This window comes from Eubalaena glacialis, chromosome 12, assembly GCF_028564815.1.
Source record: "Eubalaena glacialis isolate mEubGla1 chromosome 12, mEubGla1.1.hap2.+ XY, whole genome shotgun sequence".
In the NCBI taxonomy this organism is placed as follows: Eukaryota; Metazoa; Chordata; class Mammalia; order Artiodactyla; family Balaenidae; genus Eubalaena; species Eubalaena glacialis.
Window position 1 is genome coordinate 20,605,465 of NC_083727.1, and position 27,802 is coordinate 20,633,266.

The 27,802-nt window shown below is 36.6% G+C and overlaps 1 protein-coding gene across 8 annotated transcripts in view; it reads right to left on the reverse strand.

The window, feature by feature from the left end:
- UTRN (utrophin) overlaps positions 1-27,802 on the reverse strand; it is a 519,047-nt gene that overhangs the window by 78,928 nt on the left and 412,317 nt on the right. For all 8 annotated transcript variants that reach the window (XM_061207128.1, XM_061207126.1, XM_061207127.1 and 5 more), the window contains 5 exons: positions 26,470-26,616; positions 23,909-23,987; positions 20,703-20,763; positions 6,245-6,306; positions 4,503-4,577 (listed from right to left, as the gene is read on the reverse strand). In XM_061207128.1, the coding sequence (XP_061063111.1) occupies positions 4,503-4,577; positions 6,245-6,306; positions 20,703-20,763; positions 23,909-23,987; positions 26,470-26,616 (424 nt within the window). The remainder of the gene's footprint in view (positions 1-4,502; positions 4,578-6,244; positions 6,307-20,702; positions 20,764-23,908; positions 23,988-26,469; positions 26,617-27,802) is intronic.

A 27,802-nucleotide genomic window follows, 5' to 3' on the forward strand; every position in this document is an offset into this window, starting at 1 on the left:
GGAGACATCCATGACCTGAGCTTTTCTCCCTTGAGCCTCTCTTGGCACTGGTATGAGTCCCTTTGGTCCTTTGATCTTAGATATTGTCTAACGCATACATCCACGACTGGCCCTATGTCCTAACTTACACAAAACAGAAAACTGTTCTATAGCACCCCAATCTATAAAGAAAATATCCAAACATTAAACACAACATTGTGAGAGCTTGAGGAACAAAAAACTGAGGGAATCAGAGAAGATTTCATTAAAAATGACCTTGGGGCTTCCTTGGTGGCGCGGTGGTTGAGAATCTGCCTGCCAATGTGCGGGACACGGGTTCGAGCCCTGGTCTGGGAAGATCCCACGTGCTGCGGAGCAACTAAGCCCGTGAGCCACAACTACTGAGCCTGCGCGTCTGAAGCCTGTGCTCTGCAACAGGAGAGGCCACGACAGTGAGAGGCCCGCGCACCGCGATGAAGAGTGGCCCCCGCTCGCCGCAACTAGAGAAAGCCCTCGCACAGAAACGAAGCCCCAACACAGCCAAAAATAAATAAATAAATAAATAATTAAAAAAAAAAAAGTCATCCCCACTTAAAATAAATAAATAAATAAAATAACCAGCTCAAAAAAAAAAAAAAAAAAAAAAAGACCTTGAAACTGGACCTAAACTGATTTTAAGGACATTTCAGAATACTGGACAAACTAGCTCATAAGCTACTCCATTTAGACTCCATTATTACATGATGTTCCCTGAACTCCATCCAAGCCTTTGATTCTTATGAATATAACTCCCTTCCTTCTTACCCTTGATTACAGCCATGTGCCTAAATCCTGTGTGGCTTTTAGATCCTGGCTGATATGCTTCCTACTCAAGGAAGCTTTGCCTTACTCTTCACAATGAAGGGAATCTCTGCCAGTATTTCCCTTTGGCTTCTCTGTTGCTGCCTAGCACATAAAGTTTTTAAATCAAAACACAAAAGAATATGTATAATACATATGTGTGGTCTAAAGAAAAATAATAGAACAAGCTCCTATAAATTCATTACACAGCTATAGAAACAGGCTATCACTGTATGTTGGAAGCTTGTTGGAAAAATCTCCTTAATTCCATCCCCTCACAATCACAGGGAGAACCACTAATCTTTGTATTTCACTTTTAATTTCTGAAAGTATATATGTGTCCCTAAATAACAGAGCACTTAGTTCTGCCTGGTTTTGAACTATATAAATAAATGGAATCAAATTGTACAAATTCCTTCTGCTACTTGATTTTTTTCACGCAACTTTATAATTCTAAGATTCAACCATGTTGATGCTGATTACTAGTTTATTTATTTTTGCTGCTGTATATCATATTTATGAATATGCCAAAATGAAACAAATGTTACTATTAATAAGTGCTGCTATAAATCCTATACATATTTCCTGGAGTACTCCGATAATTTTCAAACTCAAAGCATTCACTCATGGGGACTTCCCTGGTGGCACAGTGGTTAAGAATCCGCCTGCCAATGCAGGGGACATGGGTTCGATTCCTGGTCCAGAAGGATCCCACATGCCGCAGGGCAACTAAGCCCGTGTGCCACAACTACTGAGCCTGCGTGCCACAACTACTGAAGCCCGTGCACCTAGAGCCCGTGCTCCACAACAAAGAGAAGCCACTGCAATGAGAAGCCCGTGCACTGCAACAAAGAGTAGCCCCTGCTTGCTGCAACTAGAGAAAGCCCGCGCGTAGCAACGAAGACCCAACACAGCCAAAAATAAATAAATGAATAAATAAATTTATAAAAAAAAAAAATCATTCACTTGTGTCCTAGGAGACTGCTCTGTGCCAGAGATTGTATGAGGCCTGAAGTGGAGAAGAAAGCAGACTCAGCCCTCACATGAAAGCTTAGCTCATTTGGAGAGACAGACGGTAAGTAAGTAAATACACAGAATATGAAATATTATGACAAGTGCCACATAAGGAAAGAACGGAATCTATGACATGGAAAATCAGGAGTGACCTAGTTTGGAGTAGAGTAGCCAAGAAAGACTCATTAGAGACGGGTGAGTTAAACTAGGACCTAAAAAGGAAAAGAACGCACCAGCCACAAAGAGCTAAGACAGGAGCTCTTCAGGCAAGAGGAACAAAATACAGAGGTCGCCATTTCAATGTCCACTAGAACTGTGAGAGCCCACCGTGGGCTGTGGTGAACGAGGCGAATGGAGAGACCAGCCAAGGCAAAGGCCATTCTGTGCCGAGGGCAGCAGGATCTGTTGTAAGCAGGGGGGTTGTGTCCACGTGTAACGTGCTATCTCCGAATTTACGTTCCTTGAGTGTGGGAACCAAGTCTTTTTATATTGTTTTATCTCTTGCACAGTCTTGGAGTCCGATACATAAATGAACAATAACAATAACCACAGGCTGCCCTCTTTGTTAGGACACTGTGCCGGGTGGAGATTTACATGAAATGAAAGGCAACCGTTGGCCTAAAGCAGGTGTCAACACAGATAGGGCAATCCTCCTCACATTATCTGTCACACAAAGCCACGCAAGAGGTGCTGATGGGAGAAAAAGTCGTTACAGGCCATCATAAAGTTCTGGAAATACTGGAGGCAGGTGGGGTTAGCTTGTAAATGTTTCCAAAAGAAGTAAATTTTTAACAGAATTGGGGAGGACTAAAGGGTTACAGACGATTGCAGAGGAAGAAGGGTCAGGGCACTTCGAGTAAACAGAAAGGATGGGAGAGGAGGAAGCAGATTAATCATAAACAGGTAGCTGGATCAGTGGTGCCAAGGCCCCGCTAGGAGGGCAGTGGGGTCAGGAGGCAGCGGGGAAAGTGGTAGCCAGGTGGCCCTAAGGACATTACCGCGAACGTTTACAATTGAACACAACCCAGCATATTTCTAAGTGTGCGTTACTAAATGTCGTTTAGTCTAGAGGTGGGAGGCATCTCTCTTCTGCTCCCCTCTGGTTTGGAGGGATGAGCTGAAGGATGGAGTTTTTTCTTTAGGACTCAAAAGAACCCACAGAAGAAAACAGCAAATGCGTTAATATGTTCATCTGCCCAGAAGTATTACTAAAAACTGGGCCCATGTTCACAGTGATAAAAGCAGTCTCCCATCAATGGAGGTTTTGTGGCTGAGTCATTTGTCCTCATTTTATAGCTCATCAGGCCTGAGAAGCCCTTCCAGGTCTGTCAGCTGGATTCTGGACATGCAGCTGAGCCTCTTTCAAAACTGCTGTCACCCTGGCCCGACTGAGCTCACTGAAATCCCTTCTGAGTGCTCCTAATTCACTTCCTATTCCCTTATGGCTCAACATAGAGAACACTAGCCAGAGTGTGCTGGCTTTATATTTTGGGACTGGTCGTTCTGCCATACTTGCTGTGACCACTACCACCTGCCAATGATCTTTGGGGCTCCGAGGATTACGGGCTTCCAGGCCATCTCAGCTTCTTGTCCATCGCCTAATCTGGAGGTGTTTTTCAGCCCTTCAGACAGCTCTTCCACACGTAGCTTGTTTTTCTTATTCTAAAGCTTTGCGTTACTATATTTTCTTGGAATGATTCTACACTTCTCTTTCCTCAGCTCTCCTCATGTAACCAGTTTAAAATGTATTTCTAATTTCTACTGACTTACAGAGCAGGTTTTTAACCTTAATATATCATTTTTCTAAGGGTATTCTGCAAAGCTTCACTGAACAGCCTAGACGTACAACAACTGTTAACAAAAGGCAGCAAACAAGACTATTTGGAATTATTCAAATTATGCTGTTGTAAACGTATAGGCAAATGTTACTTTCCATATTAACTACCTGACAAAGCCTAAATGTTCTTTGAATAGACTCAATCATTAAAACTGCAACCACAAATAGTATGCAGACAGCTTAAATCTATACTCTATTACAAGCATTCATATATATACTTAAATTTAGGTTATGGGGAAAGGCATAATCCGTTAGTAAAACTATCACAGACTATCACTCTGAACATACTCTCTACAGGTTAAAGTTCATGTTGATAACATTAAATGTCTCAAGACATGTTTAAATGAACACAGAGCCCTTTATCTAATATTCTAGGTACCAGTTCAAATTTGGATCAGGAATGCCATTTTTCAGTGTTTCTTTATCATATGATTGCATTGATTCAAACTGTTTGGAATCCTACACTTCCAAATGAATCCAAAGTACTAAAAAGGCAATGATCTACTACTTTGATTCCTTGATTTAATCCTTTTAAATTGGGTGGCAGCATAATTTTTGAAAAAGCTTTTAATGTGACTCCTGTATTTTGGTTAATTTCGTTCTCCAACTGAGAATGGCATATGTTCATTGATTTTACTACTGCACGCATGCTGATGGGGCAAATAATAAAGCATTCACAGAAACACAGCCAACTCCTTGAGTGAAGTACACTGAAAATCAGATTAACTCCACAAACACATCACCCTCTTCATTTATCTTTGTCTTAAAAAAAAAAAAAACAAGAAAGGCAATCCAAATAACAGACTGATTAACTTTGGCAGAATAAACTCACAACATAGTGCTTTTTGTAGTCTTCGGATTTTGATGGCTGTACGGTAGGCAGAGAAACGTACATTATTCAGGTCAGCTGAAATGGAAAATGGAACACATTCAAAAGCATGCTTATGATTTAACTTACATTGAATGGCAAGAATATATTTGTTTACTTCAGTGATGGAAAAGTATTATGTCTGTTCACATGAAAAGGTCTATTCCTAAAATCTACAACATTTAAGAAAATAATTAAATGTTCATTAGCACCATGGTGAGATACTTTCCAAAGCAGTGCTACACAGATTTCAAGAAAGCATTTTCAAATAGGAAACGGAGGGAAATGAGGAAAAGGAAACACAGCCTGTTGACTTTCCATGGCCTAATAAATACATCCCACTGTAGGCTGAGGGCCCTGCCTTTTCTACTGCTAAGAGGGATCCTCCTCCAGGGCATTTTCCCCAAGGACAATCAGTTTTCTGTCAACTAGGCTGTCCATCTCACTACTCACAAAGCTAGTCTTATTTCTATGCTCCTTCTGTCCTGATCTATTTGCTTCTTCTGCCCTTTTATCAATCTGGTTAAAATTATACTATAATCAATACTCAAATCTTTAGAAACAATAGATTAACTCCAGTTAATAATACTGTATTGTATATTTAAAAGTTGCTAAAAGAGTAGATCTTAAAAGTTCTCATCACAAGAAAAAAAAATATGTAACTATGTTTGATGATGGATGTTAATTAGACTTAACTGTGGTGATCATTTCACATATATACAAATATCAAACAATTACGTTGTACACCGGAAACTAATATAATGTCATATGTCAATTTTATCCTAATTTTTAAAAAATCTTAAAGATTTAGCATCAAGTTGAGAAAGAAAAGACACTGGAATTTCTTTCTCTGTCTCCTTAAAGACAGAGTATCCGTATGAGAGACTAGAAGAGTTAGAAGAAAACTCAGAAATCATCAACATTGGCCCCTTCGTTTTACCAACTAAACAATCCAGTGGCTTTTCTCTTGCTTGATAAACTTTGCAGCTGTCCTCACCTACCCAAACAGAAGCTCACACAGAAGCCTGATATTTAAAGAGATGAAAAGGAGTGCCCCCTCCTTGCTGAAATGGGAGTGGGCATGAGAGCTTTGGGGTGCCACTCTCCCTCTCCAGCAGCAACTTAGCCCCCCCAAAAGAAAACTCTTTCAAAGCCACTGGAATGACCTAAGGGAAGCAGCTAAATAATCAGTTCAAAGTCACATTCTACTAGAAATCTACAAGGTCCTAATTCTCATCTCACGTGTTTTCATGCATTTTTGTATTAAAATGAATTTAGCTTTTAATGACAACTTAGACAAAATGAAACTAGGCAAGCTAATTTAATAATATTTACTAAATATAAAGTGAGTGAAAAGCACATTTAAAGCAGTGGATTAGAGGCTGCTGTACTCTAATTGTTTTTGTTTTCACTCAAAGCTGAAGTTTAAGACAACTCAATATGAGAGAGGTAAAACAAATTACACTACTTTTAATATCAACCTTCTTTGGCTCACACCATTTCAAACCCTGCATTCTCTTAAGAAGAAAGGTAAAATCTGTTTATTGCATTGACCTTAGAAATTCAACTGCTTTCACATGCCCATGACATGATCCTTTAAACATAACATGCCATGTAAGGAAAGATGGTGACTAGTGTCCATTTAAGAATATACAACTCTCAGTTGTTTAGGTTAATTCATTACTATTAACTAAAATAACACTCACCAAGAGATTGAAAGAGTTCAGTCATTTTAGGATGATCCCAACAGGTTGTCTGTGTTTGATGACTGGAAAAAAATAGTAATATATTTAAATAAAGGAATGTATAAAATAATAACTGTCACACAGAAAATATGTAAATAGGATTTTTATTCAAATTTTTAAGATACATGCAAAATTATCCCCCGATGGATCACTCAGAAACCTGCTGCCCAGTTATTACTTAATATTTGAAACAATAGATTTTTATTTGAGCAATTATATCATGAAACTATAGATGAAATAATTTGCTTTATCTATTTCAAAAAGCATTACAACTAAAGATTAAAACCTAGATATAAAATGTGACTGTCATGGACCCTGGAGCCTCAGCCTTGATGTAGCCAGATCAGTGTAGGCTCCAGAATAATTCTACTAATGTTCGGTAGATATAGATTCTCATTCAGAATAAATCCTCTGAGAGCAGAAGTGGTCTGAAGAGGTGCTAAACTTTAGAAGTCCTAATCTGATTTCCAAAGAACAGAGAAATAGTTTAACTGTGAATAACATCTCCACCTCACAATCTACGGAGTCTTCCCCCTCTTTAACCTTGAGTCTTTCTTTCTTCAGTGTAAATTTGCCCTTTTTCCCTGTGGGGACTCACTCAGAAACCTAGAGTTGGTACAAAGCTTATCTTAAGCTGAAGACATCTGAGAGTCAACAAATGCAGAAAGAAGCCTTGTCAGAGTTTCCTTTATCTGACTTAAAAGTAGCATCTTCTTGGAAATGAGGCTACCATAAATCCTCTCAGGAGAGTTTCAGGGCTATGAAGAAGACAGAAAAACCACTAGCACCTGCACAAACAAACATTATCACAAACTTTCTTATCTCATGTTTGTTCTCCTAAAGAAACACATATCTTTCCTAAAGAAACCTACTGGTTCTTCTCATAGGAGCCTTTTCTCCCCAATTCCTTTCCCCTACTAAATTGAATATATAAGCCCCAAATTCCAACCTCCTTTTTCAGTTACGCATCACTGTATGCAGATTGCATCCATAAATAAACTCTTTTCTCTTGCTAATTTGTCTTTTGTCCATTTAATTCAGAGGCCACCAGAAATTGAACCTAAGAGGGTAGAGGAAAAAAATGGTTTCTCCTCCCTGATATGCTCTTCATGAGTATCTGGATTCTCCACTCCCCTTACATATTTGTTTCTCTTTTGTCATTTTAACTTCACACTCCTCTCTCAGCTCTCAGACTCCCCTGGTTAACCAGTATTTTTTATAGGTATTGGAACAGTTTTCCTCATGATACTTATTCTTCACTTTAGAAGCAAGTTTTTATACTTTCTCTTTTTCTTTAAATTCCAAAACTAATTAGAAGTTTTGGGGAATAAGGTAAGGGTAATAATACAGACCAATGTAGTGCTTACATTAGGTTCCTTCTTCATATGTGTGTGTGTGTGTGTGTGTGTGTGTGTGTGTGAACACCTCTTCAGTGGGTCAGTGGCCTTTTTTAAAAATAGTTTACTGTCCATTATCTAGGTCAGAATAGAGTAATAACATTTAATAGTACTCCAAAGACTTCTTGGATGACACTCAGTTTTTATAAAACTGTTTAGTAAGCTAAGTGAAATTGCACAGTACACAAGAGACAGTGATATTAAAATATTCATACAATCAAATTTCAGGGAAATTATTGTTTAAAACCTATGTAATATATCAAGAAGTGGGGCATGTAACTCAGAAAAGAACATAATCGATGTTATTGTACACAGGTAACAGAACCCCCAAACAACTGATAATTTGCTTTGAAAAATACTTCAAGTTTAGATTTGAAATTAGGTATGTAAAATGTCCTGGAAATTCCAAAATCTCAAACAAAATAACATATGTTCAATGTGAAGGTCTGTCTCTGGAAGAGTTGGAAAGTTGTCTGACTCCTCTACCGGGTTCCTGACACCAATGCGAAGGCAAATATTTCCAAATATTTTGCTACCGAACACCAACCAAATCATCATTCTACCCTTTGACTATCTAAATTGCTCCAAAGACCACAGAGAAAGACCATGTGTGCCCTGATATTTTTACTGTTCATAGTGTGGCCCAAAGCTTGACAGAAATGCAGAATCTCAGACCCCTAATTGTACTGAACCAGAATCTTCATCTCATCAAAACCTCAAGTGATTCATATGCACATTCAAGTTTGAGAAGTACTGACCTAAAAGGCTCCTAATACATGAATGAAAGTACAAAATAAAAACAGAAAAGACATCTCCAAATTTTGCTAATAAAACAACCTCCTCCCTACTATTAATAAGAATTAAAGAAGAAAAAAAAGAATTAAAGAAGGATTTGCTGAAAATACAGTATAATCGAAAGAAATTCATCACAGGCTCCCAGTTTTAAGAGAGCCTACCAGTATTCACTTGATCTCTTGTCTCTTCTCTGGAGTAATTTCAATCCCCATGGAAACACTGTTGCTCAGAGATAGGCATCCCATCGTGAAGGACCAAACCAGGCTCAAGGACCAAACCAAGGCTCAAGAACCAAACTAAAACTATGAGTAATGCAGAGCCAAACTTTATACTGAAACAACAAATATAAGTACACTTTCTCTAGAATCTCAAGTGTTGTGCTTTGGCAAACAACCTCTATGGTACCACAAGGGACAAACATCGCCAAGCAGTCAGACAGAGGACTGAGAATTCCATGAGAACACCCGCTTGCTAATGGCTCTTTTTAGTGAAACCACCACTAGGAGCTGAGGGAACACACACATTTGGCAAACAGATGGAAGGAGGGAAACGGCACCTCCCTTTGTGAATTCAATACCAGTTGATTCATTAGGCAGAACTGCCAACGCTGAAAATAAACACAGCCTCTCTTACAAAAGTACAACTGCAGCTTACCAAACAGCAGTTAAAAAAAAAAAGTAGTAGATGCAGTTGGCTGTTGGATTTTCTTTCTTTCATTCTTTCTTTTTTTTAAGTTGGGGGAGGGTTTTAAAGCAAAATCCACACTCAATCCAAAGGCTCCAAGTATTTGAACAGCTGCAGATTGGTCAGCTCATCCTGCCAAAATGCTTCCAGCCCTCCCAGAGGAGGCAACCAAAACAGAATAAAAGAAGCATTTTCCCCCCAAAATAACAACAGTTTAGGTTCTGGCCAATCGCAAATATGAAAGAGGAGTAGAACTTAACATTGTACAGCTTGATAAACTATAAAATAAAGTTGCAATTTTGTTACTAAAGATCCTCTTTGTAAGAGGGAACAGACACAGGAATCTGTCCAAGAATAAAACGAAAAATTAAAAATCTAACCAAGCATCAATTAGGAGTTAAGTCCAAATCATATGAGGCAAACAACAGAGAGAATATGTAACATATAACTAACTAGGGTGCCCAGCCAGACCAGTTTTGCTTGCATGGGTAAAAATGGTGAAGCTTTTGATGTGGGCCAGAAATTAGTGAGTGATACACCTATGTAGCTGAGTTTATCTTTGGGCTATTTGAAACTCTGCAAAATGAAGAAAACTGATAGTAATGCAAATGGTATTTTGTCCACAGAAATGCAAATTGTGTCCACTCAAATGCAGTTGATTATTGTTCTGATGGATACTGACCAATTTGTCAGCTTTGCATCCATTGTTAATTCATTTTAACATCCCTAACTTGACTATGAAGACTAGTACTTAGTATTCTCCTTGGAACCTGTTATAACTTCTTACCCATTCCCTTATTAATTAGTGAGTTGAATGAAATCTTTGACACATGCTCTTTTTATATTTGTACAAGTCAAGATTTTACCTAGTTTAAATTTTATTAAAATTAAAAAAAATTTTATTTTTAATTGAGATACAATTGGCATATAACATTGTGTAAGTTTAAGGCGTACAACATGTTGGTTTGATATATTTGTATATTGCAATACGATCACCACTGCAGCATTAGCTAACACCTCTATCACATCACATAATCATCATTTCCTTTTTTGTGGTAAGAACATTTAAGGTCTAGTCTCTTAGCAACTTTGAAGTTTATCATACAGCACTGGTGGCTATAAATCACTGTGCTGTGCATTAGATCTCCATTACCTAATTTTTAAAATTATCCTTCAACACCTGGAACAGTTCTGGTTTATACCTGCTGTCACATATAATTATTAAAGTGCCCCCGTACTCTTAAGTGTTCCAGTTGGGATAACACATGACCCTAGAGTTTATGGACTTTGAGGAAATATTAAATCAGTAAGGTTAATAAGTAGCATATGCTTCTACCTATTCTTATTCATAATGTATTCTCACAAGCCACAAAAAGTTAAACACAAATAAGATTGTACACCAATGAATAGAACACAAAGAATGTTGTGTCACAACACTGCCCAGTATATAAGACAATGAACCAACAGCAATTTACATGTAACGTTGATAAGATACTAATGTCTGGGCAAAGACTGCTCTGGGGAAGGTACTTTTTAAACGTATTTGTTCTCATTAGAGTGGTCTCATTTTTTCCATTAAAAGATGTTGAGATGGGATCCTGGTTATCCAAAAACTGACACTCTGCCAAACACACTTACTTGTTACTTATCTATCCAATTTTATGTTTGAAACTGGATTTTGTGGGTTTTGCCATTTATCATTCCATTCCAATTTTAAAGGCATATAAGAGAAAAAAATTGTATGTGAGTTAATTAAAAATACAAGTGCGAGAAAAAGAATAGGTATAATGCTCTGGATAAGACAATCACAGAAAGAGAAATATTTCTTCTTTGCTGTACATAGTGAAAGAGAACACACTAGGTGAGGATGTATAATATTAATTACAGTAATAGTCTATTATTTGAGTGCTCAATTTGTACCAGGTACTCTTCTAAACTCTTTCTATGTGTAACCTCAAATCCAAACAATAATTCTGAGTTTGGTGCCAATATTATCCCCACTTTACAAATGAAGGAAACTAGGACAAACTTAGATAACCTGCTCAAGGTCACAGTTAGTAAAGAGTGGAAATGGAATTTGAACACAGATGGTCTGATTTAAAGCCTGAGTTCTTAATATGGAAGTGTACTTGCACGATTGGGGTTTTAAAATATTTCTGATGAATCTGTCTAAATTTGAGTCTGAGGTCCATCATTATAATCATTACAAACAACCTCGTCTCTCTTGCTTCTCTCACTCCTGGCAAAACCCAAGCATGGATCAGCTCAATTACTTGCCTTCTCTGGACGGGAGCAGCTGTGCATGAATACAGCTGGAGAAAATCACTCAACAGACAGACTGATTTTACTTTAAGCATTTGACTTCAAACCTCAAATGTCCAAGTGCTGGCAAATGAACTACATTCCCTAATAAATGTGCCTCCAGAGACCAAAACAACAATTTACTACAGCCGTTTCTTTCCCCAAACCTAAGTACGTTTCCCGGCCTGCCTAAGTATCATTTAACTGGATCTCACACTTCATTGTAAAAACTAAAAACCATCAGACTAGAATTCCTTCATCTTCCCACCACTGAATCAATAAACTTCCCTCCATCTGCCAGATTGCCTTTTTCCCCCTTTTTAAAATGAGGAGTGATCCCCTCTCCTATCAAAGGTTCTTCCCAAAGATTTCTAAACAACTCTTGTGTAGTTAATCCACCCCTCTCAATAAGACTAGTCTCAGAATGTAAATGTTGAAGGGTCTGCCATCCTTAATATCTCTCTCTCTCTCCCCACCCCCCGACAACAACACACCCCCTATCTTGCATCTATATTTCCTGCTAGCTAGTACCCCTTTTCTCTTCTTTACAGACAAAATTCTCAAATGAACAGTCCACATCCTCATGTCCCATTCAGGACTCAACCCACTTCTATTTGATTTCTAACCTCACTCCTCCACCCAAACTGGTCCTGTCAAAATTATCAGTAAACTCCATGTTGTCAAGTGGAATGCCTGCTTTTCTGTCTTCAGCTCGCTAGACCTCTCCTCACAAGTGGGGGGAAATAAGGAAGAGACAATAAACTTCACAAGTAAGTTACACAGTATAGTAGAAGCTGAGAGGTGCTGTGTAAAAAATAGAATCTCCAGAATGAAGTTGACACAGGCGAAATGTAGGCTCTTCAAACACCCTCTTTACATATACTTATACAAGTTATATATAGGAATCAAGCAGGGCTCCCAAGTAATCAAATTTGCATTCAGGTGACTAAAGCATAAAGACTGAAAACACATTCTGGCAACCTGATGTGATGTCATTTATCTGAGTAATATCTTTTTAAAGACCTAAGAGGTAACATTTTGGAATTTTTAATCCCCTCAATCTTGGTTTCAACATGCATGAACATATGAAGAATATGGAATACTCCTATCAGTAATATTGATTCTTTCTCTGTGTGTGTGCTTGTGTGTTTGTGTGTGCTTGTGTGTGTGACTAGGGTTGAGGGGCCTCTGGGGAGGGGGCAGGGGCAGCACATGAGGATGCTGTGTGAGGGTAAACGTATATGTCCCTCAGGTTATATGTAACTTCTTGAACCCTCACAAACACTTTCTACCATTCTCTAGTCTTTTAAAGGCAGAAAATCCAAGGTTATACTTTTGGAAACATAAGAATAAATCTAAGGGAAAACTTAAAGTTTGAATGTCAACATTTCAGGAAAAAAAAAAAAACCCTTCTGTTCAAGATCCAAATAAGATAGATGATCCCACTTGACAATGGATATCATAAAAGCACAACATCTCCCTTAAGAAAATGCCATTAGTTTGTCATCATAATGAAGACACAGATCAGGAAGACTAAATTGTAAACAATGGATAATTCCAAATCTGTTGGATTCAATTATAAAATTGCTGTTAAAAAGAAACAATAAGCCCAAAATGGAGTCACTTGTGCTACATCCCACCAAGACTTAATACCTAACCTCACTGCAGTTTCAGCCTCTCCCAGGAGTGGAATAAACCAATCAGCCAGGAATGTCCTGGTCAGCACTAGTGAGGGAATCTATATAAGAAGACTCTTGCATTCCCTTTCCCACAAAAGAAGATGACCTGGCCTGAACCAGTCCTTTCTTTTATTTTGCTAATAACCTTCTTGTTATCAGCCTCAGCCCCACAGTTTCTACAAAAGCATTCCATTTTGTACAATTCCTTGAAGCTCCTTTCTCTTTACTAGATGGGCTTCTGTCCAATTCATAGATCGTTGAATAAAGCCAATGAGATCTTTAAATTTACTCAGCTGAATTTTGCTTTTTAACAATGTACTTAAAATTATTTCACATGTAGGATACAAAATAGAAATTGTATCTATTTCAAAGATACAATCATGTAAAGGGCTATAAAGAAACACAGGCTACAGCACACCCCAAAATACAAGTGTCAATACCCCAAGCATGAATGATAGAACAATAAGACAAGGTTTGTTTGAGTTTGTTTTTAAGTAAAGTAGTAGGATTAACGACCAAAACGGATATGCCTGGGTGTGAGAGGAGATTCAGGTGACACTTGTTTTGAAGGCACTGGAAGACTGGAGGAATAAACACTTAATAAATGCTGGGGAGCCTCTCCTCTGGTAATATCTCTACTTGGACCCAGAACTCAGAGGGAGTCCCAATCCCACCCAACTCTACCCTCCTGTCTCTTTAAACCCTCATACTAGGGAGAATCAGACCATCAACCAACACTCCTGCAGGTCGTCTGTTGTTGCACTGGGGAGCCCTGTACACTCCTGCCTGGGGGTGTTAACCCCGGGATTATGTTCCCACCCGAGTTCAGTTTATCATTGTATCCTTAAAGTTTGTTTTTCAAAGCTGAATTTATATCATTTAGTTTTTTTTTTTAAATTTAACTACTTTATCTCTTTCACATATATTTTTAAATGAGAAATTAATTCTAATTTTTTCTATAGAGTTGTATTGAATCTTCTACTGTATCATTTCAGCTAATAATCAGTACAGAGAAAGATATTCTATTTATTTCACAATTTTCACATTATTACTTCTGTACTGTTGCTAATTGTAATGACTATTTAAAAATTTAATCAGTACAAATTCAAGTACAGATATCTTTTATTTTTCCTTCCCTTAATGACCCTTCAGTGATCTTTCCTGCACTGTATGGTAGACCTTTATTAATTGCATCCCTGACTCTAAAAATCACACTGTGTAGTAAGGCTGATGGTGCTGTTATAATTCAATGTAACTGAGTAATCTAGAAGATTCCAAGTCAAAATTCCACTTCATAGTTATAATAACTCTGGCACCAGCAACGTATGGATGAATGGCAGGAAAGATGGTATCTTCTTAAGTCCTGAACTAGTCAATGTATTTCTAAGACAGTGTCAACTCCACCTAAATTATCTCAACAAACTAGGACGCTGGTAAATACTCTAGTAGTTGCCCATTTGGGGCTGCTGCGCAGCAGGCGGTCTCCTGCTTAGTTTTCTAGTTAGCCAAGGTATGCTCCTCGTTTGTCTGAAGCTGCCTCCAGCTCCAGAAGGTTGAGTGATCCCAAGGTGCTTACATTCTTTCATAAAGCAATTTCATTCTTACCTTCTCATCAGCAGAGTTGGCCCAGTGAGTTTTAAACATTTATTTTCAATAAAAATAAAGTCACAGACCATTTCTTGGAAAAACAGACTCTCCAGTACATTCTCTTATATTTCTATTTCATTTATTTATTTATCATTAAAACCAAAAACACAAGCCCCATTTCTGGAAAGAGACTCAAAGTGTGTCCCAAGACTTCTCCACTTAAAATTCTGGAACCGAAAAGATGCCCTCTCCCATCTTGATTAAGGAAGAGGAGAGTGATGAAGGCTGCTATAGGAAGCCTTTCAGAGAGAACTATCTTCCATTATTAGAAATATCTTTGCTATGGATTTATTTTGTTTTGGGATGAGTTTCCTTAACATTTAAAGATAAAATGCTTTATGTTAATTTCTCTTTTGGTGTTGTTATACCTATACATTTGTTAGCTTTGATTTTCCAGTGAGGCTGGATATTTGAATTTCCCATTGCTGCCACTCCTCTCTGCTCTTACTTAGGGAAGAAATATTTCACCTACATCATTTAAGCAGGGTTCATAATTCCTCTAAAGAAAAAAGCATTAATTCTCTCCTTTAGACTGTACATACATGAGACAAGTATATGCAGTTTATGCAAATAAATTGCATGACTGCTATAAAGAACAACTACTTGCTCTCCAAGATTTCATTTATAACTATAAACTTCATTTTTTTTTTCTCTAGCAATTGATGGATTAGGGCAATAGAGGGTACCCTTGGAAGGCAAGACAGGGGTCTAAAACAGTACTGCAGGATTACCCATATTGAACACAAGGACAGAAAAGGAAATATAAAAGAGATGTAATGAATTGAGGAAAATCTTGATTTAGACCTATTCATAAGGGGGAGTTAGAACAAGGTAGAGACTGCAAGGTAGCGGTATTTGTAGATACAGATTAGTTTATTCTGGTTAATACATTGTAATATTGAGGAATGTCAGTTGTAGAGAATGTGATAGGTATTATCTATATAATCAGAGCTGACTAAAGTGTTCATGTTAAAGCTGGGTGTGTGTGACTGCATTATAAAGAATTATGCTTTGTACTTCAGATTCTAGTGGGAAAAACAAAGCTATAGAACTGGTGAGCTGTGAGCGTGAGTAGAATCGTCATTTGTACCAACACAAAGTCACGCACTTGGGGTTTAGAGAAGACACTGTAGAGGGAGAGAGGAAAACCATATTTCCTAATTATCCTTTACTAAATTCTATGAAGCAGGATGGCTTACTAACAGGCTGAATAAGTAGAGCGTCACCTATGCTAAAAGCCCCTATAAGGGGACCTATAAGCCAGCTTTGTTGGCCAGGCTCCTCTCAGATGGAAATCTCCCCAGTGCCAGAAAACTCCAGACCTTGTGAATGAGCAAAGGTAGAGGAGGACCAGACAGTTTGCTCCACCACCTCAGAACTCCTGTCGTGATCCCACTGGCAGGACTGTGGAGAATGACATTTGCTATCGATAGAAAAGCACCTTTGCCCATTATCAGACCACAGTGTGAACCTTCCTTAATCACACATTTGGCCTACAGGAATTAGCTTATCGTGAACCCTACAGAAAAGGCAGTGTGCAGCGCTGGAGAAAGCATGGTCTTGCTCTTAGACAGCTCTGCACTTAAGTGTTGGCACATAGCAGGTGCACAGTAAATGGTAACCAGTCTATAGTATGAAAGAAAGGACGTCTGCTCATACTTTCTCCACCTGACTGCACTTTCCTAAATATAATCCTTTATCCTACCCAAATTTTCCATGGGACTAAAAATTTCTGTCCTCTACCTCCTCTAACACAGAGAACAGGAGGCAGTAGGTGCATAGTGGTCAAGGGTTCAGGCACTGGAGTCAGTCCCTGGGTTTGAATGCCAGCTCTTAGATTTCCTGGCTGTGTGATCTCAAGCAAGCTGTGTGTGCTCTTATTACCTAAGCCTTGCCTATAAATGCGGGTAATGATACTACCTATACTTCACTGGGCTACTGTGAGAATTAAAAGAGATAACCCCTGCACAGGATTAGCACAGTGGCTGGCAAATGAATATTCAAAACATATAATTTATTCCAATGACCATTATTATCACCCACTATGACTATTTATTATTATTATTATTATTATTATTTCTGGATCAAAAAGAGAAGCAATGAGTTTTATATGACTAATATGACATATTAAGAAAATTCAACCCGACTTCCCTGGTGGCACAGTGGTTAAGAATCCGCCTGCCAATGCAGGGGACACGGGTTCGAGCCCTGGTCCGGGAAGATCCCACATGCCGCGGAGCAACTAAGCCCGTGCACCACAACTACTGAGCCTGCGCTCTAGAGCCCGCGCGCCACAACTACTGAGCCTGCGCTCTAGAGCCCGTGTGCCACAACTATTGAAGCCCGAGCGCCTAGAGCCCGTGCTCCGCAACAAGAGAAGCCACCGCAATGAGAAACCCACGCACCGCAACAAAGAGTAGCCCCCGCTCTCCGCAACTAGAGAAAGCCCGCGCGCAGCAATAAAGACCCACACAGCCAAAAAATAAATGAAATTGAAAAAAAAAAAAGAGAAAATTCAACCCCAGGCTTTTATTCATCATTTCCTTTACACCTGAAACTCCCTGGATGTTAAGTTTTAGTTGAGGAAACGAACAACCTGTAGAAAGCACAACACATGACCAAAAATTACAGAGAAAGAGATTGTGCTTTCACGGTAGATTTTTGTACATTGTGAAGGCAGCAAGAGCCATTTCAAATTTTCTTAAATTGATGGAACAATGAGCTGTCATTGGACTATACTAGAAAAGAAAAATAATTACATCAGCTTTGGAAAGTCTACCTTAGACGCAGCAAATATCATTTAAAGATATGAGTTTCAACTTAAGATATTAACATAGAGGGATTTACACTACATAGACTCTTACGGTTCAGATCTATATTATATCATTTTCTAGAAACAAATGAGTCATGGAGCCATGGCAGTACACCTCAAAATATTAATAATGAATTACCTAGAGAGAAAGAAATACATTGGAGAGCCATCCAGGTATGTTTTAACTATCCTATAAAATTAAAATACAAAATAAAAACAATTTGTCCTTCCCATTCTCTGCCATCTTTCTTGCTATATTCTGGCATTAGAGTATATAAAACTATATACTTAAATATTGAAAATATCTAATATTTCTACCTGAAGATTATTTTTTTGTTGGCCATATTAATACATCCTAATATGCTCCAGGAAACTCTAGTCGCATGACAATCAGGCGAAATTTGTTTCTAACATTTTTCTTCTACTTACTTGTGCAGCCATGCAAAGGGAAGTGTATATTAAAAGCCTTTTCATTCATCATTTACTTGCTTATTAATTTATTTGGGAATTAAATTTTGTTTTCATAATGATTTTTCATCTGGAAATACTGGCCTGTATAATCTTATCTCTAGTGACTGATGTTCCTTCTTTATGAGGAAATAAACTGTTAGGTTACACAACAAAGCAAATAATGAAAGAATCTGGATAAACAAGTTTTCTGAAAATACGAGAATTCACTCTATATACATGGGCAGATTTCTAAATATTTGACAATCCTACGGCATTTAACACAAAAATTTTAAAATATTTAAGAAAATCCAATCTTTCACTAATGACGTTGAAAATATTTCAGGATGCTACAATCCTATAGGTCACATTAAAAATATTGGTCATCAATGTATTATATATATTTTGAAATGCTGATTATAGTGCTCTAGCCAATAAGATGCCAGATAAACCAGCTTTCACTCTACCTGTCTGCCCCATAAGAACTTTGTAGACTGAGCAAGGATACAATTCTGCTAGATCCTCTCAAAATTATAAAAACACTGAATTAGTGAAATTCTAACTTAGACAATGTAATTCTCAGTCACGTATAACCGACCTGGACATATAGAAATTCCTTTTAATAGTAATGCTGAAATGACAGATGGATTTTTAAAAGTGCCAAATCAAATAGATAACCATTGCATAAACATAATCAAGCAACAGATTTAAAATTTGTTTTTCTTTTTTTTTGGCCATACTACACAGCTTGTGGGATTTTAGTTCCCCAACCAGGGATCAAACCCGCGCCCTCCACAGTGATGACAAGGAGTCTTAAGTACTGGACAGCCAGGGAATTCCCGAATTTAGTATTTTCTTTACCTAGTAAGAACAAAAATTTGCCTCCTGGATCCAATTTACATTTTTTAAAAATCAGATGATACAGAAGTCTAGGTCAATTCAGTAAATTAATTAATTTGATTAATTTGCATGGACTTCTAGATTTTGTATAATACATGTATTAGTTTTCTATTGCTGCTGTAACAAATTACCACAAAATAAATGTCTCCCTGAGCTAAAAACAAGGTTTGCAGGGCTGTGTTTCTTTCTGGAGGTTCCAAGAGCACATCCCTTTTCCTTGCCTTTTCCAGCTTCTAAAGGCTGCCTGCATTCCCTGGCTCATACCCCCGTCTGCAACTTCATATAACCTAACCTATTCACATCCAAGGGTCAGGATGTGGGCATCTTTGTATGGCCAGATTCTGCCTATTGCAGCACATCAGATTTATACCAAAACCTGTAATATTCAATTCAAGTCAATATTCACCCAGCAAATTGAAACTCTCTAATACTATAACTATTATTATTATGTAGAATATAAATTAAAATGTTTTAAATTTGGATCAGATGATCGCATCTTTTCTTAATAAAGACGTCAATTTGCCGAGCCTCTGACTTCTTTCCCTTCATGCCTGCGCGAATTTGATACTAATCAACTGCTTTGCCACCTTATACCTAAACTTATCACAACTCAGTACATGGTAGATTATACACTGATAAAAGTATTAAATTCTCTTAAGACAATGTAACATATATTGCTTATTATATTTATTATGTATTATGGCAAAATTATTTATTTTTTTTAATCTGAGGATACATTTCAGACCACAATAAAACCTTCATAGGAAAATACTATTTCTAAACATTTTGATTTCACACACAAAGAGGGATACTGGAAGAGCAGATTATTAGTGTTGGCATGGATTTTGGAGATACCACATGCCATTTTAGGAAGGATATAAAGGACACTTGGCCCAGAGATCTTCACTTGACCCGTGTGAGGTCACAGGACTAATCTGAAACTCCTGATAACAGGAACGTTCTTCTCATAACTAGGCCACCGTTCAACTTATACATTAAATAGATCCAACTACAACTCTTATCACCTTTATCACATTGTAAATCAATAATTTACATCTCAAGGGATTTCACAAGATTAATTTTATCATTCTGTCCGATGACAACACACAGACTAAGCCAAGGATCAAATGCTATGCAGACCTTATGTAAATTATACAAAATTTATAAAATGTTACATAATAAGGAGAAACTTACTATGTAAAAAAGGAGAAACTGTCAAGCTGACAACAAAAATGCTGGATAATAAACCTAATGTTGTAGATAATTTCCATAAGTCTAAAAGAATTTGAAAATATTGAACTTTTTAATGATAAAATACTTTCTTTTTGGTGGATTAAAATGAGAAGAGTACAAATACTTTTTAAATGCATTTTCTGGGAGACATAAAAATGGCTTAGAATCAATAGTTTGAGAAACAGCATTATGTCAAGAATATTTAGGAATTTTGTCATTTTCCCCAAATATTTTAATACCTGCTTTATAAAAATATCAGCTAAATATACCTATAGCCTCATCTAATGAATTACAAATATCACTCTTGAGTTTTAAACTAGTTTCTTTCAAATATTAAATATATATTCTTTATATCTTTATAAACATAGATATATAATTTCCTTCATATAATAGGACTGAAATCCGTTTTTTAAAGTTAATTCATAACTTTGATACTTAACAACGGTTGATAACTTAAAGCCTCTTAAGTTATCAACATAACTTTATTTTCTTGGTATCATAAAGGAGAATTAAAATCAACTTACTTGATGTAATAGGGCACTTTATTATGTGAAATGGATCTTTGCCATGGCAGCTGGACTGAAGCTGAAGAAACAAAGGGAGGTTATTGGAAACACTGCTAACCCAAAAGCCTTATGCCTTAATGCAAAACAACTGAACACATTTTACAGCAAATTCAATGAGAACTGCTGGATTCCTATAATTATGAAATCTGCTAGGCCAAACAAAGAGTGGCTTTAAAGATTCATTTGAAGCAAGGAAAGAAACAATACAGTCTCAATTTCTAATGCCAACTCTAATTGAACCTGTTGATACAAATATTTTTAAATATCAAGTTTTACTGTTTACAACAATCAAAACTTAAAATTTAGTGCTATCTGGAAATTGTACTCTGTATATATTTTGATTAAGCTAAAACCAAAATTAATTTTACCTGGTATACCCAGATTGTAAACTAGATTTCTTAAGACTGAATTTTCCAGATCATTAATAACACTCTTCACTTTGCTTCATAGTCACAGGAATAATTATTTAGGACAAATGGCATTTAAAGAAACTCAATTATATGAATTTTAAAAAGGGAAAATAAAAATAAACATAGCCAAAGGGTTGTAAAGAACCAAGGCAATTATCTAGATAGAAGAATTCCAAATACTTATTTTTACCTGAAATGCACAGAAAATATAGTTCCCTACTTTTACACTAGACATCACTATGATTGAGATTTTATGTTTTGTTTTACTGAGGTACTAATTTTTTACAAATCCATTTACTCCTTTTTTATAAAAATATTCTTTTCCTACATTAGACCAATTATTTTAAGACTTATTAAGAAGAATTGTACATATGTATCTAGAACTATTAAGGAATTTTGGTAAATGAACTAATAAACAAGCAAATTCAAAAAAAACTTTGCAAATATCACTAGATTCTCATATAACCAGTTGTCACCAATTTTTCTTTCCTGAATATGGTATCATAATACTATCTTACTAATGTGTAGCATTCTAAACTTTGCAAAGCATTTTCAAATACATCTATTGATAAGGAAGTCAACTATGAGGAACTAAATATTAGAGGTGAAATTACTTGCCCAATAAATAAATGGCTGAGCCAAGACGTGATTTCAGGATTTCTGACCACTAGTTCAGCAATATTTCTATTCAACAATTCTTCCTCTCTTTATAAAGTATGAGCATTCCCTTCTGCAACTATGTCCATGAAAGTATAAAAGGCAGATGAAAATGTGGAACTAGGTATATTAAATTTCTCATTAGAGCCAACCTCATTTCAGCACTGGCACCAGGCTAATAGGTCAGTTTTTATTTTGTGCCTAACTAAACAGCTTCCTTTTATAACTATGGCTAAAATCCAAGAAATATAATAAAGCCAAAGATTCTGAGCAGCAATGGATAACAATTATTAAATTCATTAATTGGGATTTTGTTTACACTTTTCCATTCATTTTAATAATTGTTTTGATTTGAATAACTTTGACCTCCTTGGACTGCCAGTGCTAGGCAGTGAAAGGCAATGTGCTTGAGTTTCACAATTTTTACAAGTTTCATTTCCTAATGAACAAGAGTTTGATTTTTATTATGAAAGAATGGTTGTGAGGTGAAAGTGTTCAGTTTCATCAATACTAATAAATACATACGCCTTAGAACTACAGAATCTCAATTATTTGTTAAATTTCTCTTTAATTTGGTCTTAGCATATAGCTTTACATTCTATAAAATTAAGTGTAAGCAATCTGGAGTTAATTCATACCTAATGAGTATTCTGCAAGCCCATTTATTTCATCAACATTGATAGTATCCAAATGGAAATGCATCCTGGCACCCAGGTAGACAGTACATTCCAGGAAGGACTAAACATCACTCAAAGATAGGCTACCTAAGAGTTCAGGGGTGTGAAACAGGTGTGTGTGTGTCTGTGTGTGAGCGGGGGGGGGGGGGGGGGGGGGTGGAGTAAGGGAGGGTGGAGGGGAGAGAGGGAGAGAGACAGACAGACAGACAGACAGACAGAGAGAGAGAGGAACACTAGCGAGAGCTAGCTTGAGCACTAGAGAGGCATAGGACAGAAAAGTCAGGAAATGACTGATGAGGATTCTTGAAATTGTGAGAGTAAGAAAAGCCTGACCTTGAATTGAGGTAAAGCAGATTACCAACCATGACAAAGATTAAGAGAAAATATAAATGTAAGCAATTTAGTTAGAAGACACGATATTATTACTTCAGTTTTCTCTATGGCTATAGATACAAAGGTACCATAATTGGGAAAATAAGCTTTGCATTAAGTTTCAACCTTCACTCAAATTGAATTAAACAAAGTGCTTGCTTACATATGTTTGCCAGAGAAAAGGAAAGGAAAGGAATTAACATTTAGTGAAAGCATTTGTGCGAAGAACTGTGTTAAGTGCTTTGTGTAACTTGATCTGTTTTCTTATTTAAACCTCAAGGCAATCAGAGGAAATAAGTATTATTATAGTAATTTTAAGATAAAGAAATTAACTTTCAGGGATTCACAGGCCTGGTAAAAGGCAGAATTAATATTTTAATCTCAATCTGGGTGACTCTGAATTCTACATTCTTTAGTTTCCTTAGCAGTGAGTGATAAAGTAGGAGCTCAAATTACTTATTTAAGATCTCATGAACAGTCCATAAAATGAAAAATTTCAGTTGGAGACTACTGCATAAAAATCTACGTATGTGGGTTTGGCTAAATCTGCAATACTTAACCAGAAGAAAAGCCAAGTATGATTGCAGTGAGCCTAATAAACCAAAATCTTCTCAAAGATTTGTGGGAAGTAATTTTTTTTTTTTACTTTTTAAAGTTCCAGGTGCATTTTAAACAAATATGTACTTTTTAAGGAGGAAAATTAATTAAAAATTTTAAAATATAAAAATGATTTCTTTATTGTGAAAAAGTTCATAATCTTTGCATATGGCATAGCAATGCTATGATACTATATTAGTTATTATAACAGATGGTCCAGTGAAAAACCCTAGCTAAGATGAATTAATTTTTGCTTCACTTCAAAGACTTACCACGACCAGATTATAGAAACAATAACCAATAAGCAATATTGTCATTGATGTTGACATCTTCTTTTATATATTCATCTGATAAATATATTTATAGCAAATAATATAGCTTCTTGAGTGAGAGTGAAATAATATGCTGATTCATTCAATTAATGAGATCAGTCAAGTTTATTGGTACTTACTAGAGAGAAAATGCTGGGATGATGGTCCAAAATCTCTATGGGCTTCCTGAAGCTGTTTAAGGCGATCGTCCACAGAAACCTGCACATACACACACAAGAAATAATTTGATTTCAAAACAATAACCTTAGTAATATCCTTGATTTAAGTATTATAATAAATGATGCTACTGCCCAAGATATGATTGCTGGTACAGACTCCTTTGTATCTGGAATCAAAATATTGGTATGAAAATAGACCCCTTCTGACATCAAGTAACAGTAAATAGTGCCAGGTACTCTTCCAAGTAGTTTAAATGAATTAATTCTTTTAACCCTCACAAAAATCATATTGGGTATTACTCATTATTATCATTGTTTTATACATGAAGATACTGAGATAGAAAGAGGTGTCCAAGGACATAAAGTTAGTATGTGGCAATGCTAGTATTCATACCCAGCCCATCTGATGCCAGAATCTATGCCTTAGTCAAGGCATAGATTGTTATTAGTCAAGGCAAGTTAAGTTATTCTACACTTAACTCAAAAGCAGTAACATTCTAAAGTGTCTAAAGTCAGGATGTGGTCATGAGGTCAGTGGCTACTCATCTCTCTTTTGTAAGGAAGGTGGTAAAAAGGGTTATGGGGAGCAAATGAAAAAGAAGTCTAAAATATTCCAAAGGAAAAAACAGACAGATGAATAGATAGATGATAATGATGATGATGAAGATTGATAGATAGATAGATAGATAGATAGATAGATAGATAGATAGGTAGATAGATAAATAGAGATGGAGAGTGAAAGGACATATGAATATGGACATATGAATTCCTCCAAATTCATGTCCATCATCTTGATTTGGAAGTATTCAAGTAGATACCAGCTGAATGATATACTCTATATATTTTTTAACCACATTCTTAGCTCTCTATATTTTGAAAAGGCAGAGTTGGTACCCTGAGAAACTAATTGCAAATCAATAACAATTGCACACAGCCTTACTGACATTTCCGTTTCCTTTTCCTGGTCTTTGTCTAGTAATGCTAGTCAGGTGTTTCGCTTAGATTGCCAATCTTATTTTCAGCTGCCTTTAAATGGAACGTGTGTCTCTGGCTCACTGGGCACCTCTAGTTTCTCCTGGTTAGCTATTTAAATTACATTAGCAGGTACTTTGTTTGTTATGGCCAAAAAGCATTCAAACCCCACACTTTTACATTCCATGGGAGAACACAAGATGTTGCTCTTGAAATTTAACACTGTTGTCTGCCAGCGTAAATTGTGCTCCTCTTGTTCAATCAGCAGCTAACATCTGAGCTCGAGTGGTTACCAGGCTCAGAGATCAGGATGAAAGAATATACATCCTTTTTCATGCATAACGTATTCCCTGACTTCCAATCTTTGCAGATAGTAATAACAGAAGCAGAGTGGGAAGGGAATCAAGATGGACCACAGGAATACCTACATGAAGATAATGAATTAGAGAAAGGGAGTAGAAGAAATAAGGAGTACAAATCAAATGCTTTTGTGTTCTACTCACTAGAAAAGCATGTATGAGTTTAACAGATCCTGCTTTACTAATCCCAGATTATTAATATTCTTTTCAAAGACAGAAAAGACTGTCTAATACTATACACTCATTTATTACCTCTTCAGTTTCATGAAGAAAATATATAAACCATTGGGTGGTTCAACATTTGAATTAATTCAGGATCTATCATGCTATAAAATATTATACCTTTAAAATAAAATGATTCTATGTGCTACCTCAAAATTACATATTTATCTTGTTATATATCACATCATTTTAGGTACAAAATATAGAGAAAGATTAGTAAGAATTATTTTTTCAATCTTCCACTTAAACTATCCCACTACTTTTCAGGGGGAAAAATGATTATTATGACTCCTAGAAACTGGCCACTAAATGTGACACAGCTCCACAAAGACTGAGCCAAAAACTACTGACTGGCACATGTGGTGACTTGCAAATGCTGATACTTAGTAACACTCAGGAGGACTCTTCTTGGTTTGGCTCTTTTAAATCTGAGATGCACAAGTTAGACCTAGTCATTAGAGAACAACTGCATTAGAGCAACTAAGATCTAAGGGCTAAAGGTAAACACCACTGCAGTAAAGTATGCTAGCTGGAAAAAATGAGCAAGATACCTAAATAGCAGGCAGAGGAAGAAGAAGGATGTGGACTTTCTTAACTTTTCAAAAGAAAAAAAAAAAAAAAATACAGGATTAAAGTAAGAAAAATGACTCCTTTATGAGCCATTATGGAAAAAATGTTTCTGTGACCTACTATAGGTTTCAATTACTGTGATTTATTTGACCTTTTGCAATTTTCTAAAAATATCATATGAAGAGAACATCATAAAATTACATTAAAATCTATATTCATAAATAAATGAGGCCTTTGGGTTCAAGATACTGAAAGACAACTGATGTCATCACAGGCTAGAAATCCATTATCGAATACAACCCATAAAGAAAGAGAAAAGGATCACAGGTGGTAGAACAGAGAGGTAGGGCTTAAAGACGAAAGTGTAAGCCTGCATTATGAAGAGGAATCAGCTGACACCTGCAAAAGTTTCCATCGCATATTAAGGTCATCCAACTGGCGAGACATCTTTAGAGATGGGTGCAGGTCAAGTGGAGACAACTGACTGGATAAATCATTCACTGTTTTAACTTTTAAGTTGATTGGTGCAATTTCTTCTCTAAATGCCTGGAAGAAAAGGACAAGAATAATGTCATCAGAAAAGAATATAACAAAAGCTAGTATTCCATATTTCCTTAAAAAAACCCCAAAACACCAAGACCAGCTAAGAGGCCATAACTATAGCTGCCCACTCAATAACAGCTGACTCAATTCAGGTCTTGAGCAACCAGGACCACCAGCCAAAGAATCATCCTTTATAAGCCAGAGAATCTAAATAGATGCACAAAGAGAAAAATTATAATGCAAACTCATTTAAATGATTATGTATTTCCTTCAAATTTTTCATGATATGCAATTTAATCTGGAAAATGTTTCCCACTTTTATCCATTTTACTAATTTCTAGTCTTGATTTTATCTTTAATTTTCTTTCATATTTTCCTTTTTTAATATGGATACCTTAATATTTTTTCACCTGATGCAACAACTTGATTTGAACTCTTTCCATTTAAAATTACGTTAGAAAGTGGCCGGTAAAAAAAAAGCTTTCCTAACCACAAAATCTATGCATATTATATACTCATAGATTTATATATTTATATATCTCTTTCAAAGTCATTTATGACCTCTCTTTGCAGTTAAAGGTAGGCCAGGAAGAGCAGGGTCTATCAGAAAAGAGGTAAATGAAGCTTAGAACTGACAAATTACAGTTCCGAGCACAGTAAGAGAGCTGTTATAAGTGGGGGTTGAAGGGGTATATGTGAAGAGGGGGAAAAAAAACAAAAAATATTTCGGGTCAATGACAGTGATATGTCCTGTGAGAATGAACAACAAAATAATGAAAACACTAAGTTTTCTCCTTTCTCCACATAATTCCAACCCCCTCTATTTTCATGTATCCTTTTCCTCACAAAGTCTTTGCTTAGATCCGACCCATCCCTTAAAAAACTCACTGGAGTGCCTGACCCATTGGGAAGATTTCCCAGAGGTCTTTCCCTCCCCAGCCCTAGCTGCAGGCCCCGCCCATGTGCTCCCCAGCATTCTACCTGCCATCTCCAACCTAGCCAGTATTTCCAGGCTGCACATCTCTGGACACACAAATCAGGTTTTATGGTGGGAGACATTCTTGATTGTTTGGTGCCATATGAACCACTTGTTATAGATTTTAAACATCATTTCTTATCAGAGCTCTTAGTTTTTGGTATTGTAAGCATTCATATTTTAATGCCTCCCCCCCCCCCCATAGAATGGAAG